General features: G+C 54.6%; 1 protein-coding gene across 1 annotated transcript in view; it reads left to right on the top strand.

Moving 5' to 3' along the window:
- Positions 1-196: 196 nt before the first annotated feature.
- Positions 197-19,781, top strand: part of PMEPA1 (prostate transmembrane protein, androgen induced 1) — a 42,787-nt gene continuing 23,202 nt past the window's right edge. The window contains exon 1 of the mRNA XM_038166168.2: positions 197-362. Coding sequence (XP_038022096.1) covers positions 260-362 — 103 coding nt within the window. The 5' untranslated portion in view covers positions 197-259. The remainder of the gene's footprint in view (positions 363-19,781) is intronic.

Here is a 19,781-nt window from a genome sequence, read left to right as displayed (position 1 = left end):
TTTCCAATTTTTGCTCGCAGCTGCATTGCCCTCCCCCCGGCTCCCCCCCCACCTCCCCCCCCCCCCGCGCCGAGGAGGAGCCCCGGCTTTATGTGGTGCTGCCCGGAGAGCGCTCGGCGGCCGGGAAGTTCTTTGTGTCGCCGTCGCCTTCTTTTTTTTTTTTTTTTTTTTTAATTTTTTATCCCCCCCCCCCCCCTTTTTCCTTCTCTTCTCTACTCTCTCTCTCTCTCTCCTTTTTTTTTTTTTTTTTTTTTTTTAAATGTATAACTTAATGGGTCTGAACAGCACGGCCGTAGCTCTTCAGCCCAATGTGTCCTGCACATGCAACTGCAAAAGGTCTTTGTTCCAGAGCATGGAGATCAGTAAGTGCCCGGCCGGCTGGGGGGGGGGCCTGCAGGGGGGGCGAGGGTGCGAGGGGCGAGTGTGCGAGGGGAGCAGCGTGCGTTGAGTGTGCACGCGTGGGGGGGGGCTGCGTGCGTGGGGGGTTCGCGCATGGGGGGTGCGGGGCTGTGGGTGCACGCGTGGGGGGGGCGCCACGCGGGGCTGGTGCCGCTCGTGGGGGGGGGACACTCGTGGGAGGTGGCGCGGGGAGGCGACACGCGTGGCCCCGGGGCCACCCCGGCCCCGCCGCCTCCCGCCCCTCGGGTCCCCTCCTGGCCGCCCCCCCCCGAGCCGCTCCCGTCTGTGCCGGGGGGCCCCGAGCCCCCTCCCGGGGAGCCGTGCCCGGTTGTGTCCCCCCCCGGCCAGCCGGGCTTTAGGAGCTCCGGGGAGCAGCGAGGACAGCGCCTGCCCTCCGTGGCCACCGCTGCCCGGCTGCCGCTCGCCCTCGCCCCGGTGGCCAGGAAGGAGCCGGAGCTGGGGGGGAGCCGTGCGGGGCTGGGCAGCGGGGCTCAGCCGCCTTCGGTGCTGCCTCCGGCAGGGGAAGGCTTTGGGGGCGTCCCGGGCTGGGTGTGGGACATCAGGCTGCACCCTGCTGAACACCTCGCTGCGTGCCCAGGGCCCTAAACCCGATGCAAACCGGCCCCAAACGAGAGCCCGGGGCAGGGGCTCGCTTCCCACACCCCCAGCGTGGGGCTGGGGCAGGCTGGCTCCCGGTGGGTGTAGGGGAAAGTCGGCTGAGCCGAGCCGTGCCAGCCCCTGGCAGCACAGACTTTGCCCCGTTACCTCCAGCGGGGTTGCGGAGCGCCGTGTTAGGGCCGGCATCGGTCCCTGGCTATTTGGGGTGCCTTTCGGCTGGTGCCGCCTGCCCGCACCTCGTCCCCTTGCAGCCCTGCTCCCTTCAGGTGGCCGCGGCCCGGGGAAGCTCCGCGGGCGCTCGCACACCGCTACGGAAACGTGTTCCTGCCCAATCCTCGCACCAACCATCCCCTTTGTGCCGGCTGCACATTTAATCTTGATTTAATCTCATTCGTGTTCAGACAAAACTAAGCTGGATTTGCCTGATTTTATTAACACTGCCGGGACTGAATAGACCATTATTCTTCCCTGACTCGAGCAGGCCGGGCTAGGCGTGCATACCAATGGCAGCGTGTAAATACTGAAGATCCAGTGCTTTTCTCTGTCAGATCCAGTTCTTGCCTCTGTCAGCCTCAGCCAGCACGAGCTGTGTCCCACAGGGTTCCAGGAGCACAGCCTTGGCCCCGGGTCTGAGCGAGGCTCGTGGGTACGGTGAAAGTTGGGGATTGGAGCGGGCAGCGCCTTTTGGAGGAAAAGCTTCGCTCCCAGCCTGCTGGCGTGAGGGTTTATTGGAAGCTCTCTGGTTTTTCCATTTTGTGCTCGGACCTTGCAGCGAGAGCATTTTGGTGTTGGTCTTCTTTTTCTCAGCATGGGACCGGCACAGTGGGAGGCAGGTGCCTGGGCTGGGCGCTGTGTGTGTGCCACCCTGGGGGTGTGGGGGGCACCCCAGGACCCCACAAGGTGCCCCTTTTTGGGGCCGGACGGGCCCTGAGCCACTAGAGCAGGCTGCTGTCAGCCGGCCTGTCCCTGTCACCTCCCGGAGCCCAGCACCCAGCTCCATCACCGCTGCTCTTTCTCCCTTCGTTTCGGATAGGTTTTGTCGCTGCCGGTGCCTTGATGGGGCTGTGGGGGCGTTGTTGGGGCCGTGACCCCATCGCCCCCTCCGTCTGGCTTCAGTGGGGAGGGCAGAGCTGAACCTCCCTGAGAGAAATTCGTTTTACAGCGTTGCTCCCCTCAGACACCTTGATTTGTATTTACCTTTTCAATAGGACTTTGAGGGAACCTCTGGGCAGCTACCACCAGATGCTCTCTCATTTCCCAGCCCAAAGTTACCACGCCGGCACGTTTCGGGAAAGTGGCAGAGCTGTAAACTCTCCTAATTTAACCCTCTAATTAGGTTAACCGTGCAACTGATGCCCAAAACTATTTCTTCGCAGGCTTTGCTCCACACAGCGGGCTGCGGCGCAGCGGCAGCAGCTGGACCCTGCGCGGCTCCCGGATTAGGATTAGGATTAGGCCGGTGGGGGGTGTTTGGGAAGGGGGCCGGGGCCTGCCCTGGCCGCGCCGTGGTGCCGGCGGTGCTGGGCAGCCAGACGTCTGCGGCAGTGGTCGCTAATCGCCTCGGCGGGGTGACGGAGGTCAGGGGTGAGCTGCGCGTCGGAAGAGTCCGTAAATAACTAATTATTTGGCGCGGCGGCGTGCCTGCCTCCCCACCAGCTCCCTGCTCACCTGCAGCGGGCAGCACGGCCAGCTGGGTTTTCCAGCATCCCGCGGCTGCTGGCCCTCTCCATCCAGCCCCAGCGGCGGGGACCTGACCTGTGCCAGGGCTGCTTCGTGCCCGGGGGGGGTTTCAAAGGGGCTGCGGTGCCCGGGCAGGGCTGGGACGGTGCGGGGAGCCGGGAGGTTCCTCAGAGGTCCTGCAGAGGTCTGGCTGCTGTGCTGGCCCTAGCTAAGGGGCCAGGGGGGGCGAGGTGCTGGGGGGGGCGAGCGAGCCGGCAGGGAGGTTTCTGTCCGAGGCTTTGAGGTTTTCACATTCTTCGGTTTAATAACAAACCAAATGCTGGCGGCTCGAGCAGGGATCGTGCTCCTTTCCACTTCGGGCTGCTTTTTTGGCAGATCTTTTCTCCCCTGACACCGCATCAGTGGCAGTTCCAGGCTCTTTCAGGACTGCATAATACACGTTCACTTCTTTTTTCCTCCCCCCTTCGAGCTTTCCCCCAGGAGGAGCACCCACAGGGAAGACGGGGCTGCCACCGGCCCCTTAGCCGTCTGCAGAGTGTTTTCACAAAGCGTGCTCAGGTTGTGGCTCTCGATTTGACTTCAGCCAAACCCAGGAGAATCCCGTGTGTCCCTGGCTGCCTCCCCATCCACGCCGAGCACTGCCTCTCGCCCAGGGCAGCATCACTGGGTGCACCCCCACAGCACCGTGCCCGGGGCGCGCTCCCACCGTCACCCCCGGCCGGGGCAGCACTGGGGTCATAAAGGCAGGGTTGGTTTTGTGCCCTCGAGCAGCGATGTAATCGGAGCGTTTTATAACCAGGGTTGAATGGCAGAATTAAAAGACACAGAGGAGGAAATGGGAGGAAAAATAGTCTGCTTTTTTTTTTTTTTTCCTTTTTTTTTTTTTTCTTCTCCCCTGGGTGAACACCTGGATCGCGTTGCACCGCGCAGCACCGGCGAGGCGAGGCGGGTCGCAGCCCCGCGACACCCGCGCTCAGAGGCGCCTGGAATCATGCATAATGCAGCACGGAAACACGAGCTGGCTAATGCCTCCTCTTCCCTCGGCATCAGGGTGTATTCGGGAGGGTGTCTGACACAGTAAGTCCTGTTAGGCTGTGTCTGAAGGAGGTGCATCTCCTCCGCCCCCTGAACGAGCCCCTGGCTTGCCTTCGTTTCACCCGGTGTTGTGCTTTCAGATCCTGCCTGCGAGAGTGCTGGCATTGAGGAGTGTGTGACATGCTGCACCCCTCCTGCTTTCCTTCAAGCCAAGAGCTCCCAAGGTGGGGTCTGAACCCCCCCCCCAAAGAAATTTTCAGGGTGCTGAATGAGCCTCACGAGTGCTGCTTGCTTTGCAGATGGAGAGAGGAGTACCTACAAGCACACCTTCCCTCTGCTTATTTATTTCTGTTCGCTGTTCCTCACCAAATGTACTAATATTTTTAGCTTTCCGGGGCTGAGAGTTGGTGGTTAGATAAATCCAGCTTTAGAATGAATTTGTAAACCTAAATTATAAATGGATAGATGTGAGGAGACCTTTCCAGGGGAAGTACCAAAATACACGGTGTCACTAATAGGCGGTAATTAGAGTCCAGCTCCTTTCCTGAGTAACTCGCCGTGCAGTCATGTCTGTTGGTCTTGTTTCAGGTAACAGCAACCGTCAGAATTTGGTAACTCTAATTAGCCAAGAAAGGTCATTTATTTGCAATGGCTTTTCATTTTAAAACCCGACTGTCGCCTTGCTTCCTGCAGGGAGATCCGTGCGTGGTGTGCAGTTTATCTAATCAGATCCTTCGGGTTCCCTGATAGCGTGCATCTCCTGGTGGCTGATTACATGCGAGGTAATAAAACCTGGCTGGGCAGCTCGCGGGGAGAGCTGTGCAAGGGCCACTTTGCTGCAATTAGCTAGAAACTTTGTTCACACCGTGAGCACACTCCCAGACGTCCATAAAGCAAAGGACTCATTAGTGGTGCTGGGGATGTTTTTTGCAGTGCTCATCCCGTCTGCGGGGCGAAATTGCCGCCTGATTATTTTATAATTCTTTGGGTGGCGGAAGGCAGGTGGCTCGGCAGGTCCTAGGTGAGGAGACACGGCGGGGATCGGCCCTGCGGAGGCACTGCTTGCGCAGCACCAGGATTTGGGGGCAGGATTCGCCTCCACGGGACCAGGATGTGATCCTATCCTGCCTCTCTGCCCTTTGGAGTCAGTCCCATGGGCTGCTGCATCCCTGCTGCATCGCTGCGGGCTTGGCACCCCTCGGGGTGCAGGTCCACAGCACGGGCATTGTGCACGAGAGCTGCGTGCCTCTGAGCGCCGAGATGTCAGTACCTGGAGAAGTGTTGGGGCAGGGTCTGTGTGTGTTGGGGCAGGGTCTGTGTGTGTACGCAGGCACACACCCCTTGTGAAGTTAAGTGATTTAGCACTACAAGGAAATAGCTTAAAAAGAACTCGTTAAAGAAGTCATTGGTAACCAGAGAACGGAGTTTTTTGGGTTTTGTTTTTTTATTTTTTTGAAGCAGATGGATTTCAGTTGTAGAAGTTTATCGTCCAAATCAGAGGATTTGGGGAGCTATTGAGAGTAAGGAGAGCTTTGATGCTTTGGCAAGGAATACAGCTTCCAAGGCAGCACTTTGATCTGCATTTTAAATGCTTCTTTGTAATGACAGTTTCACAATTTCTTTTCTCATTTTAAGTCAGTTCTGCAGAGGTATGTTGTGAGAGAAAATAGTAACAGCGCACATTATTCCTGTCTGCTTTGCAGCCAGCTGGAACTTGTAGTTCATCCCAGATCTTTTGGCTACTATGGTAAATTTATGATTACACCAAAAAAAGAAATTAGCAGAGATGTTAAATATTATCAAAGCTTTGCAAATCTTTTGAAATATCTCCAGTGTGAAACCTAAGCCTGCATTAGCATTTCTGCTGCAGCACGTTGTACAGCATTCAGCTGAGCTCCCACCTAACGCTGCAGGTTCCTGACTTAGCTTTTTTTTCCACCTGGAAGGAGAGGTTCCCATTCAGCACATGCATCCTTTTGGTCTGCTGTTGCACCCGAAGACCCTGAATCAGAAGCCTTCTGGAGAGCCTGCTGCTGCCGTAGTGGTGCTGCTGGGAACCTTTTTCTTCCCCTTCTATCTGCTGCACATCCTCAGATAAACTCTGTGTGGAGGGAGGAGGTTGTCATCGCCTACATATTCTTATACAAGAGAGCTCGTTGCCTTACTTTATGTAGTAAGGATGGAGTAGGAGAGGGGTAAGAATTGAGAACGTTTATTAAGGTTTGTGTTTAAATCTCACATAACATCTTTCCTTCTTGTAGCCAGTTTGGGTTGGGTTTACCTCTGTTGGGCAGTGAGCGGCCTTAAGGACGAAGGACAAGCAGGCAAAGTGGTGCAGAGCTGTGTAGCCGCTCTTTTTGTCCTGCTTTTGGCCTGTCCTGAGCACTGGCTCCAAGATGTACGTGGCTGGGAGCTCTGCCCAGCACCAAGCTCAGCCGGTGTGTAGGAAGGCTGCTTGCTTCATCTGCGAGCTCAATGACCCTGTTAAGTTGGGTCTTAGGTAAGTGCAAAGGGTAGCAGCACTGCAAGGTCTTACCAAACAGCATCGTGTTTAACTTGTGTCCTTTTCCAAAATGCGGTGACTTTGTTCTGTTGGGTGCCATCCCTGTTACTGCATCCCTCGCTGCTGCGTGGTGCTGCTGGGGCGGCTGCCAGGCAGCGTGGCCGTGGGCCTTGCCGATGCAGCTGTAACACAGATGCACTGGTGCATGTGATGGGGGTCAGGATGGCACCAAGTCTCCTATCACCTTTCCATTTTTTACCTTAACACTTCGTTTTGAGCGTGTAAAGGAAGATAACATTGCTCAGGTGATAACTGGTACAGGACCCCCAATTTTCCCAAGTAATCAGACTTCTGATTCCCAGCTGATGCAAGACTAGGTTTACGCTCCATGGTTAGTCTATTTGTGGTATGTGGCAGTGTTGTCACCGGCTGTGGCATTACACAAAGATATCTTGCACATCTCCTGAAACTTGCCTCACAAGTTGTCAGTGTTGGTGGATGTCCACGGCCCTTTCAAGTGGCTCACACATTCATGCTCGGCGCATTCAGTCTCTCACATATCCTTAATAAAACGCCTCTGACTGCCTGATCTTTCCCTCGCAGCGTATATTCGGGATCGTACACCCAGAAATGCGAGTGCTTTTGCACGTGTCAGTTCTGAGATCCGTTCACCAGGCCCTGCTCGTGCAGGCCGTGACGAGGAGCCGTGCGTGCGGCGTTTTGCTGGCACGAGGCGCGCGCTGCAGCAGGTGCAGCAGCATTGCCCATTGCCCACGTTTGTGAGCCTGCAGGCAGCCCAGCAAAGCACTATTCAGCCTTGGAGAAGGAGAGCCGGTTAACCCCCTGGCCTGGAACATACTGACAGTGAAAAGAGGCGCTTGCAGAGAAATCGATGCAACTTTTAAAGAATCACATGCAGGACGTGGTTTGGGGATTTTTTTTCTGCTCTCTCCATCCTGCCCAATATGTTAAGTAGCTGGTTTGTTACTCTAACCCCCTACAAATGATTGTCAGTAATAATTCTGTAAAACTATGAATCAACTCTGCATGACTTTGTGCAAATAGACTGAGTAATTTCTTTGTTCTTTTCTTCTTACTTTGTAATTGGAGTCTGTAAAAGCCCAAAGGTTTGGTCTTGTGGAAAGCATGATTCATTTATTGGTGTCTGTGCCGACTAGTTATCTTTCAGTAATTCCAGAGTGCTGCTACAAGCCAAGAGTGATTCATACATGGCTAAGTGCACAAACAAATGGGGTCATGGCCATCTGCAGAAACTTTTCTAATCTATTTATGGTATCGGAGAAAGAAGTGGGTGTATTAAGGATGATGGAATAGGTGTCAATTACATTAGTGAATATAACCAGTTAAGTAACACTAACCATTACTCAAAAAACACATCTGTTCCTTGCTAAAGATCACTACAGGAGGTTCTGTTTAAATGCTAGCATAGGTCTGGTACAAGAAAGGGATTGAGTGTCTAGCATGTTTCCTAAGGAACTCACCATCTGAACGGCTTTGGTAGTCTCCTCTGCCTTCCTTGAGATGCAGACGATAACGTGCACTGTGGTGTTTGTAGTAGCAAAGTCCTGGCCTTTGCTGTTGCAGACCTCGGCCATTATATCCTTTACATGCAGAATTTGGCTTAATCCATAATTAACGTGTGGCTCATGATGATTGATAGCATTTCTCATTTGCACATCATGCAGAATGGCTGCACGATGTCTCGGCAGGGATGGTGGTGGCCAGCTGGGCTGTCCCTCCTCCCAAATGCATCCTCAGTGCTTCTGAATCTCGGAGGGAAGGAGCCCTGCATCTTACAAGGTGGCTTTCTTCTACCTCCGTGCCATTTTACTCATTGTGAGAATGAATTTTCCCCTCTGTGACTGATAACAAAAGCAGTTCTGGCTGCATCCGCTTCAGAATCGCTTTGTTCAGGTTTTGGTGTTTCGGTTTGGGTTAGGCAGTGTTTGCTCGTGCCGTGCACTCGGGTGCCTGAGTTGGCTGAGACCTGCACAGCGCGTGGGGGCTTTGCACCTGAGATGAGCGTACCCGACCAGACCTTGTGCTTGCAGAGCTCGTGGTGCTTCAGAAACCTCTCGTGGCTGCGGAGGCGAGTGGATTGCAGTGAGCACTGCGAGGTCTGGCCGTGGATGTTCCCCCGAGCCCCCAGGCCCTGCCATGCTTGTGCAGGCACCGCTCAGGTGCTGCTGGTGTCTGGAGGACTCCAAGCACAGAGCTCCTGGACTTAGGTTTCTGTACATTGAATTTAAGCATTGGTGCTGGCCAAAAAGGTGGAAGAATTTGGCAACGTGACTTCGTTGTCCTTTGACTGAAGCCGGGAAGGGTTTGACCATCCTGCTGCACTCACAGCATGTGCTCACGGAGGGGACCGGGACACGGATGTGCGTGGTGTGCTTCGGAGAGGGAAGCGACCCCGACTGCTGCCCACAGTACTGATGTGCCTCTTCTGATGGCTGAACCCCTTTCTTCTGCCCTTGCTTTATTTAAGTCAACAGATTGTGTAAGCTGCATGCTAGCTTTACCTGCAGGGCAAGTGGGAAGGGAGCAGTGCCATTTGGATGAGCTCCTGAAGACATCTAAGGCCTGAGCACCTAGACAGCGTTCCCAAGCCCCACTCCCCGCCACGTCCCTCTGAAGCCACTCACCACTGCCATCCATCCACCTGCAGCACTGCCCTGGATGATTCCTGGGAAATCGGTGTGCCCGTGGAGCTGTGTGCGGGGAGGGTAGGAGATTTCCCCCGTAGTGTTCCCGTTTCACACTCTGATTGTTGCGCTTCATGCTAGTAACAACACCAAATGCCCCAGAAGTGATGCTGTGCCCCAGCCTCGCACACCTCACCCGTGCTGCCCTGCCTGCGGTGCTGCCGGTCGTGGAGCTGCTGGCTCAAGGACACCAGCTCACTGCTAGGGCCCTGGGGGGGAATCAGACCTCAGTGGCCTGGGGTTGGTCTTGTTCTTAGTGCCATTGGTGTCCCCAGCTAGCCCAGGGCATTGGAGCCCAGTGTCCCTGCTGAGGGATGTCTCGCTGCTTGCCTGGAGGAACAGCTCTGGCTCTGCCCGTGATTTTCTGCCCTTTCCACCACTGCTGGTATTGTGCTCTGCTGGCTTCAGTCATTGGTCCCATGTGTGCAGGCCAGGCTCGTTGGTACTGAGATCTGAAGGTGCTTTGGGCTTAGATGCCACCTTTAGGACCCTTAAGGGGCAATGTGATTTATGGACACTTGCTTCACACAATGTGGAGTAAAATGATATTAAATTGTAATAATTTTCCCTATAATAAACAGGAGTCTCACTTCTGTTGTTACGGCTATATTACTGTAACGGGAATTTGCTTGAATTTGCAGATGCATTTTTCCATTTGTGGATGCATTTTCCATTGAGCATCTTCCACTCCAACATGCTCACACACACACACGTGTAACACCTTAGTGATACCGGTCGTTGGCTTGTGATGCCACGAGCGTTTTGTGTTTCTCTAGCATGGCTTGCTCATGGCAACGTCCATCAATCGCTCCTTCTTCACCTCCTGCAGCTCAGGCAGCCCGGAGGAGCGAGGCCGGGTCTGGCACGGGGCTGTGTGCTGGGTGCAGCCCCGGGTTCTGCAGCTCCTGTGTCTGCTGGTGGCTTTTAATCCTCAGCATCCTCATGGGTTTTCTTGGAAAATACTTCCCGGTGTCCATTGACTGCCATCCAGGCCTGAACGGTGAGGAATGATAAATGAAGTGACAGCCTCAATTTAAAAATTTTGCTCCGTGCTTTATATCAGTGCAGTGTTTTTTGTTTTTTTTTTTTTTAGTTCTGAAAGGGCTTAGCCCAGGTTGTGTGGCTGGGCAGCAGGGGAAGGCTCACACCGCACTCCCAGCCCCGTGCGGGTGATCAGGAATTTCCCTTTTGACTTGACCACAGGGTTTCGCTGCTCTTCAGCCCATGAGTGCACTCCAGGCTCAGCAGGTTGGTGGCTCAGGAGGTGCTTTTCATCCCCTCCCGTTCTGCTGCCTGCTCTCGGCGGGATCACGCTGCATCTCGCAGCCATGTGTCTGCCTTGGTTACGCTTCCTGGGATTCGCAGACCCACGTTAAGGCTCTATTAAATTAAGCAAAGCGACCTTTAAAAAATCCACATTACAAGTGGAAGGAACGCTTTATGTAATGCAGGGGTATGCGAGGGGACCTAAATGCAAGCTTAAATTGGCTGGTACAAAAATAGGTGTCATTGTTTTTCTGCGCAGTGATTTTACGGCATCTGACTTCAGCGTCCCCGTGAAATCCTACATCCAGCCCAATGAGGGGACGGGGCCACGGGGGGCTGAGGAGCCACGCCATGGGACTGGCTCTAGAACAGCCTTGCCCTGGTTTGCAAGATCAGAATTATCTGTCATTTGCTGAGGCGCTGCTTGGTTTGAGAGGCGGCTGGAGCATTGGTTCCTCCTCACCCGTGTTTGCCCCTCGGGCTCATCCCGCAGCACCTGGGCTGGCAGGGACACGGGGTGTCATTTTTTGGGCTGTAAGGGCAGACAGGTGAGAAACGGGTTGTTCCTGCAGCTGCACGCTCCTGACGGCGAGCATGCCAAGAACCTCAGCGTTGTCTTCCAGCCCGATCAATGCAGTTAAAGCTGGATAATTTCGTGGCTGTAGGCACTTCTGTGGGCTTGGAGGAGAGCGGTGGCTTTGTTTGCCCCAGAGCTGTCACCTGGCCGTGCTGGGATTGGGAGCCTGAGGAAGTGGTATGGTGTTTTGACCCTGCATCCTCACAGCACTCCAGATAGCCTTTCCTCTTTCTATATTTGAAGCCTTTCTGTTCTGCTGGGAGATACGGAGCATCAGCTCTCTCGGGTAACAACTGGCCCTTCCTCTCCTGGCCAGCTGCTCCCCAGGTACCTTCTCTCCAGAGGCAGCAACTCTCTTCCAAATCTTCCTGGCAGGAATTGGAGGAATGATCATTTCTTGGAGGTACCTTCAGCCAGTTAGGACTTACAGTTGGTTTTCTTTCGAGCTTCCTAAAGGTCTTGCAAGGAGGAAAACTCATTTGCTTTCCTGAGAGCATCTTAGCCAGCACATGGGAGGAAAGCCTGGCGCTGAGACAGGGTGGAAGAAGCTGAGATGTGATTTGTTTCTTCTTTGGAACTATCCCTTTTTAACTGCCCAAACAGCATTTCAAAGAAAATCTCTGCTCTTCTCTATCTCCTTCCAGCATTGTAATTCTATATAATCACTTTTCTTTCTCAAAAAGAATAGGGCATGATTTATTTATTTTTTTTGCAGAGGCAGGAAGGGATACATTCCAGATGTTGCTGGTCTACACTTTTTGCCTCTGTTTAACATTTAGTGGCTTTCAGTAAATACGCTGTGAGAGGTGGGGCTGATGTTTTTATTCCAGGCCGAATCATCCGCAATAAATCCCATCTGCCGACGGGGGAGCACATCTTGGCTGGGCGCTGCTGCGGTTACGAGCTGCTGCTGCCTGTCCGGCGTTGCCGAGGCGGTGGCCAGCAAAGCCTCACACAGTTGGTGCAGTGAAGTTGCAAGTGGCGATGAGAAACAAAGCCTGAGGGTGGCCCGAGTGCTCCTCTGGGGTCTTTGCCCTCGCTGCTTCAGGGCTTTGCCGTCCCCTTCCCGCCTGGCTGCTGTGCTCTGCAGGGAATGCCGCATCCCCAGCCCCGTGCAGACCTTGCTGCATGGCACCACGGCCACTTCTGCTTGCAGCCAGCTCGGTGACACCCACTTCAGTGGCACCCCGATGGCCCCACTGCTGGCACAGGGCTGGCTCCTGCAGCCAAGCTTCACCACATCAGTGCCTGCAGTGCTTTTACCCGCTTTTGGGAATCTTTTTGCAAATGCAACCAAAAATCGTTTTCCGGCACATGTTGCACAGAGGTGTAACGGGACAAACGTGGCTTGCTCCGTTCCCTGCTTTGTGTCATCGCCTGTTTGACCAAGCGCACTTTGCAGTGCTGGCAGCCAGGTGGGTTGCACAATCGGGGTCAGACAGAGCCGCCAGCAGGTGCTGCTCCAGCCAGCCCAAGGGCTGCGGGCACTGCCTGGGGCTCTGCCCTGCTCCTCGGCTGCTGATTGTGTCTGAAAAGGAGAAGGAAGGTTATGTGCGAATGGAGGAAAGGAAAGAAAGGGAGGGGAGCCGGCGCTGGCTTGGGTCAGGGTCAAAGCACTGACTTTAAACCTTGCTCCTTCAGAGGCTGATTTGCGTTTTAAAAGTTGGCAAAACGCATGGGGGAAACGAACAGCCAGCTGTGAGCACACGAGAGCCAGGCAAGTCCAGAGGGAGGCAAGGAGCAGCTTCCTAAAATCCCGCCTGACTTCGAAGAGTCCAGTCTCGCTGCTTCCACATTGCCAAAACGCCCCGGGCAATAACACCGTGTGCTGGGCTCCAGCATCGCCTCGGCTCCAGCTTGTGCTTGCTGTGAGCATCTCCCTGCGAGGGGCAGGGGACAGCCGCTGCCTCCTGCTGCCCCCTGCCCTTCCCTCACCGGGTAATGGCCGGTCCTGCCCCTGCCAGCTGCACACACAGCGAGGAGCAGGAGGAGGTCACGGCTTATTGCCATGAGGCAGTGTTGGGCTCGGGAAATCCCTTTCTTTTCCTTTCCTTCCCAGCCCGATAAATGCCAGTGCCACTTCCAGCTCAGGTGTGTGCCTGCACACCAGGCCCGTTGGCTGCCCGTTGCCCTGTCTGTGCCAACACAGGTGACACCTCGCCTTGGCACAGCGACGTTTTCCTGCCTCCTGAGCACAGAGAATCGATTTGCGATTCCTCCGAGCTCCTTGCTCTAAATCAACATGACCGAAAAGCAGCGAGCTGGCCGGGCCTGCGGCTCCCGAGCTATTCAGCTGCTGCAGGAATGTCCGGTCACTCGCTGACCCTTCATCTGTTCTCGGGGTGAGAAAGTTGCTTCTCTCTGCCCTCTTGGGTGCGTGGAAGATGCCATCTTCAGGCCTCACGGGGAGGACTGACGGATTTCTGCCACCTCCTCAACCCCTCCAGGCCCACGCTGAGGCCTGTGAGCTGGGGCAGCCGTGGCTGTGGCACTGCCAACGTGCTCCTGGGTTAAAGGCCGCTTTGATAGGCCGGTAGGACTTCAGAATCAGACCGTGGCAGGTACTAATTAGTGCCATTATCAGCGACAGACGGTCCTTACGGGCTTCATAAACAGGCTGTGTGTGCAGGTGCTCCCTGCAGAAATCCCCTGCGGGGTGGTGTGGCGGCCGGCGTCCCGCGGGCGCTCCCCAGCCTTCGGCTTTTGCTGGGTGCCCGCAGGGACTCGTGCCCGTGGTCACAGCACGTCTGTGAACGCTGAAGCGCTGCTAACTGACAGCCCGGAGGGAAGTAAGGGATCGTCTTTTCTTCCTGACTTTTTGCTGTGGAAGAAGAGTGTGGGGTGGTTACCACCACAGTTGGCTGCAGGGGGACCTTACACGAGCCAGCCCCCGGCATGGTGGCTCCTGCAGGGACAGACGCTTTCCGCTTGCTTCCAAATGTCACCAGGCTGCTGCTCAATTTAGAGACATCTCTGAGGGCTGGGTGCCTTTTGAAGCATGAGTATTGTTCCGTTTGGCATTATTCATGTTCACTACTGACCAGCTTTACAGTGAGGAAAAAAACTTCTGTGTATCTGTGAAATTGGATCGAGAACCTGACTTCTTTCAAGGCTCCCGTTGGGCATGGAAGGGGCTGCCCACGTCCAGGATGGACAAATCAAGTCCTCAGGAGCCCAGCTGAAGCAGCCTGGGGTTTCAGCTGAATTAGTTTGCAGAAGAGCCTGTGCTGTATTACAAGGCATCATCAATGCATTTATATCTCTCTCAATTTAGATTTGAGTTTTGAGAGTACCTCAGAAGTAAGGCGTCACTGCCCAGATGTGGTATCCCTAGCCTGCTGGAGAAGAAACGACTAAATAAAGTGTTAACAAGTGATGAATAAATGATTTTAAAAACAGCTAATCAATTGTTATAGAGCCCGGGAAGTCAATAGAGCTTATGACCTTGGCTTATAACCACACTTAGATCTTTAACGTGCTCGTAATACCTACAGAGCATTCACTAGGCTTTCACCAAGCATTTATCAGCAGAAGTCATCATCTAAAATGAGACAAAAAAGAATTATTATTTTGGTTGCAGTTCTTAGAGCCTGGGAGGTTGCTGTTGCGTGGTCCGTACAACTTGCACCCGTTGCCTGGCCCTGGGATTTGGGAAGGTGTGTGAGCAGGGAGCTGTTCTGGCCCCGCTGCTCTTCCCCCTTCCCCCGGCCTTCCCTGTCCCACGGTCTGTGCGCGTTTGTGCCCTGGGGAGGGAGGCAAAGATGCAAATGCAAGCGTGCAATTTTCTTAGAATATAAATAGCAAAAATATTATTTTTTTTTTCTTTTTGGGTCGAGTCATTCCCTACAGTCTCCAGTCTCTTTTGTCACACACTTCGGGGGTTTTTATTCCTACCAGATGGATGTTATCTGCAGAGGGATGCGGGACGTTTCAGTAACCTTGCTGCCAGCCTCATTGTGAGGCCCAGCGAGGAGCTGCGTTTCCAGACCTCGGTGCCTGCGCAGAGGCGGGGGGAAACCTCCGTGGGCTTTGAAACGCTGCCGTCTGCACGGCTCGGCTCCCGCTATCAGATGGCTTTCTGCCTCGCCTTTGTTGTCTGGGTCCTTGTCTGCAGCTGCAGCGTGCCCGGCTGGGGCCAGGAGCCACAGCTCAGGGGGAGCTGGGGGTGTCCCCGCAGGGACAGCCAGCGGAGAGGTGGGATGGGGCGCAGGACACGGAGCACAGCCTGGCATGGGCTGGGTGCTGGCAGCATCAGACAGATCTGGCACCATGGGGAACCCCTGCCTGAGCCTCTGCGGATGCAGGGCTAAGCCCTTCTTACACCGGATCCAAGCAGATCCTGAGCACCGCTGCTCCCCAGACTGACCCGAGGGGGATGAGCTTCCACTGGGCCTTTTTTTTTTTTCCTCTGTTTTATAAACTGTTCTGCTTTCCCCCTTCTTTCTGGTGACTGCTGGATGTCTCCAGCATGGTTGCCAGGCTCTAAGTTCTGTAAATCAGACGTGAAACCCTACCACCAGGAGGGGACCAGTTTGTGGTGCTTGGGGACATGGTTCAGTGCTGATACTGGTGGTAGGGGGATGGTTGGAGCAGATGATCTTGGAGGGCTTTTCCAACCTCAATGATTCAGTGATTCTGCAGAGCCTCAGCCTCTGCGAGGGACAGCCAGGAGAGCTGGGGGGGCACAGTGAACCCTGTGGGGCCTTGTTGCCTGCCCTCCTGCTTCTCCTGGGTGCTGGCCTCAGGGCAGGGGCGCAGAGGGAAGGGAGGAGATGCCCTCGCTGAAGAGCTGCTCACCTGATCTAGATGCACTTCAGAGTAAGAGGATGAGTTGGAGGGTTTCCATAAAAAGTGTACCTCGTGAGAATGCCATCCCTGTTGACTTCTTAATGGTCTGAAACCCGTCTGACACTCAGACCCGACCTGATCCCAAAGGCTGGGTGGTGCTCCCGGCAGCGCTCCCCGCTGCAATGCCCAGATGCACCGTCCTTTGTGGCACTGTTGCCAGTTTGGGTACTTCGTTATGTTACGTTATATTGTTATATTAGTCTAAATTGGTTTGTTTCCATAGCTGCGTGCCGCTGATAAAGCCTCATTGTGGGACCTGTCAGTCTTCCTGTACCAAAAATACTTCACACACAGCATCAGAAGGCAGGCGGCCGGCTGGTGGATGCCGGGCCCTGAGGGCGTGCTGGGCGCTGGACCTGGTGGCCTCTTTGGGGTGGCTTGGGGTGTCCCAGGGCATCCCAGATCTGCTGCTGCCAGAGGGATGGAGTTTTGGAGATGTGGTGGGGAGAAGAAGGTCAGGCTGCCTTTAGGGTGCATTGGGTGCAGGATTGGTGCCAGCTGGCTGCAGGAGCAACCAAACTCCCCCCTCACTCCGAATTCAGCAGGTTCAGCTCCAGCTCTTTCACCTCACATCAGGGGCAGGTGGGCCTTGCAGCACTTTCTGTGCAGGATCAGCCCCCACTGCCTGGTGGGCGCTGGGCTCTGGGTGCCTGTGGCACCGGGGCCTCCCCGGGGAGGCCGTGTGGTCGGGTTCCCCTCCGTGCTGTGCTCCGGGCACGTCTGAGCCTCCGTCTGGTCTCTTCTACTGCACGGCTCTGAGCACTCGGTAATAGTGTTTTCTTTCTGGCAGAGACGAGGGAGGGCTTTTAATAGGTCTTTTGTTTTCCCTTCGTGCAGTTCTCTGGCAGGAACTTGCCATTAGCTCTAGCATTTATTTGGGGTGTTTGCGTGGCACCACATCTCGCTGAGTATTTTTACACGGGGGGACCTCTGATGTGGAGAAGCCAAGGGGCTGCCCGGGGTGGCACAAAGGATGTCTCAGAGCTGGGTCTGGGGTTCAGCCTTCCTGAATGCTGACTGCTCCCTCAGTTTGGTGGATAGGGAGCGTTTTGGCTCAGCCCCTTTCACGGCAATGCAAGGGGAAAGCAGAATGTGGAGGCTTCATGAAGACACTGCGCTGCTTGCCCTCCCCATCAGCAGAGTGTGCTGGACCGAGGAGCTGGGTCATTGCCTTTAGGCGAGGCGATGCTCAGAGGCAGAGGGCATCCCATTGGGGTTCGCACTGTGAAATCCCACGGGATGCCCATTCCCTCTGGGCTCTGTCCCGAAGCCACTGCCGAGCCACGGGCAGGGGTTTGGGCTTGCAGCTCGGGCCTCCCTCCTCCATCCTGTACCACTGCTGTACAGGACGGGCTCAGGACGCTTCCCCAGCCGTGTGTTGGGAAGGGGCACGGGTCGGGGTGCACCCCGCTGCAGGGCAGGGATGCTCGGCTGGGGTGGGGACGCCCTGTGGGGACTCACCCCGTGACCCCAACGTGCATGGGTTTAAAGTCACCCAGGCAGTGCCCGGAAAGAAATGTGCTTTTGAAATGCAGTCGGGATCACCCCCACTCCAGCTCTCGCAGGCACAGATGCTCAGCTGACACCAGCTAAATAAAAACCTTTTAGCCCATGCCAGGAAGTCTAGAGCAAACTGCCAAAAAGCATCGAGGACCAAGACACAAAACCAAGTCGGGCCTGAGCAGAGCACTTAGAAATAACGGATGGAACTGATGGGCTTCTGTCTCTTGGATTTTAGCACATGAGATGCTTCAGTCTTAGGGTTTTATTGAAATAGAATAGTGCAATTTTAAAGGTTTTCAGTAGACACAAAGCAAATAAGTCCCCTCACTACGAAGGGAAGATTATTTTTTTCCTTAATGCAGGCTTGACATGAAGCAATTGTGATCCCCCCATCACTGCACTCCCCAGCTTTAAATCCAAGATGAGGTTTGCTGAAGGAGAATGTTCTTTGTGTAACTTTCAGCTATATTCAGAGATGGGACCTGAGCCCTTGCTGTGTGTCTGTGTCCCCCTGTGCTGGCTGCACGCTCCTCGTGCTGCTCCTGGTGCTGCAGTGAAGGAGAGGGGAAAGAGGGACCCGCTACGTGCCCAAGTTAGTAATGAGGTTCTTGCAGTTTCTCTTTTTTTTTTCCTGGCAGGAAGACATAACAAAAAAAATTGGCAGGCTCATACTTTTTATTATTGAATTAAAATCTATTAAATACTAACCGAGAGCCAAAACCTGAAATCCCTATTAGGCAGCGCTGTCGGTGAAGTGAATGCTTCTGGATCTGGTGCTCCCTGCACCCCGTGTTTATGTGCGTGTGCATTGTGTGAAGAGCGAGCGTATGAAACTCAGATCGAGGTTTTAAATAGGAATAACACCGGCAGCTATTTCTCAGTGAATCCAAGGCTGCGATGTGTCTGGCTCTTGCCAGCAGGAATTGCAGAGGCAGCTCATGCACACCCCGTGGCTGCTCTGACAGCTGCAGCGCCGGGGCCGGTTCACAGCCTGAGTGCTGCTAAGCAGAAGCGATGGGGTTTACGCAGAGCAGGTCCGTGCCTGGGGATGTGCTGCTGTGCTGCTGTGCAGAGGATCCTGGTGAGCCTGGCTGGCTCCCACCTGATCCTGGTGCCCTGAGCATGGAGGGGATGAAGCTGGTGGCATGGGGCTCACAGAGCGTGGCTCAGAACCGGTGGCGTTGTCCCATCCCTGCTGGGCTTGGTGTTCCCATATCCTGCTGAGGAGTCAAAAGCAATTACAATAAACAAAAAAATGAAGTTGGAGGTGCTCACTGGAGAGTGACCTGTTGGAGAGACCCATGGGGTTGGATCCTGCACTATGTCTGCAGCGCCTGGAGGCAGCCCTGGCAGAAATCCCGCAGTAGGGCGCAGAGCAAGGTGTCTCCGTGGCCTCAGGCTTCACCCTGCTGGGGTGAATACACGGCATGGGCACGGCTGGGTGACTCCGATAGGACTTGACCTCTGCTGAAAACCTTTAAAAAGGCTTCCTGAAGTCTGGTCTGTTGGCTGCAAGGCGTGCGGGGTGCTGGATGGCACGTGCCCCAGGAAGGTGTCCGTGGCACCTGCAATGGGATGAAGGATGCTGTCTGTGTGGGGTGAAACGGTGGTAAATTAAACTCTCTGTAAGGGGAGGAAAGCATCCAGCCCCGTTCTTTACTGCTCATTTTAGTAATTTCTTCCAGATAACCTACACATCTGTGTCAGTGCAATTAAAAGAGAAATGCTGCCTAATGAACAGTTGTAGCCCTTGGGCTATTGCGGAATGAGCAAGTGAAGTTGGAAACAGTCTTATTAAAATAATAATTAAGAAACAAGGGTGGGGAGGCAGAGGGAGGCGCAGCGAGGTGGCGGTGGGATGCAGTAGGGCGAGGAGCTGAGGGACGCTGCAATGAACCTGACCTTGTGGTGCTGCTGCCCCTGTCCTGGGGGAGCACCCATGGGGTGTGGGTGCAGCGGGGGCTGGCCGTGCCCCCCAGACCCTTTTTCCTGTCCGTGGGTTTGTCTCAGTCTGTGGCACAGGCAAGTAGGGCCGTGGATCACCAACCCCTATAGCAGAGGTGACCCGGCCGCAGCCCTACAGGCACGCTTGCTGCTCGCTGATCCACCGTGGGCAGCCTGGGTCGGGGCTGTTGAGCCGCATTTTGCATATATCTGAGATCCCCGACAGCTGATACAGCTCAGGAAGGGAGGAGAGTTTTGTGGGTTAGACAGGGTTGTATCTGCTTTTGTTTTTTTACAGAAAGCTGTCCTTTGTCAGGAAAAAGTGGGAACCCTGTGTGCAGCCTCATAGTTTGCATAGACTTTTCTCGCTGGGTCGCTGTCCTGAGGACAGCGCCTGCCCAGGCTGAACTGGCAGTGATGGAGGCTGGGCAGTTCGCTGTGCGAGACAGTTTCACCCTTCTGCTTTCAAGTAAATTAAAAAAAAAAAATCCTTTTCAGTGTTAACCCTTTGAGTTTTAATAGCAGCTCTCCACAAATCCTGGTTTTGTAGCAATTAACACTCGAAGCTGGCTTTTTAAAACTTAACCACTCCACTGTGGAAATGCATGTGGCCACAGAGATAGCGATGTCTCGGAGTGACAATAAAAAAATAAGCAAATGCTGCTGGAATGATACATCGGGA

Source organism: Anas platyrhynchos, chromosome 21 (genome assembly GCF_047663525.1).
Source record: "Anas platyrhynchos isolate ZD024472 breed Pekin duck chromosome 21, IASCAAS_PekinDuck_T2T, whole genome shotgun sequence".
In the NCBI taxonomy this organism is placed as follows: domain Eukaryota; kingdom Metazoa; phylum Chordata; class Aves; order Anseriformes; family Anatidae; genus Anas; species Anas platyrhynchos.
This window is presented reverse-complemented; position numbering and strand designations above follow the sequence as displayed.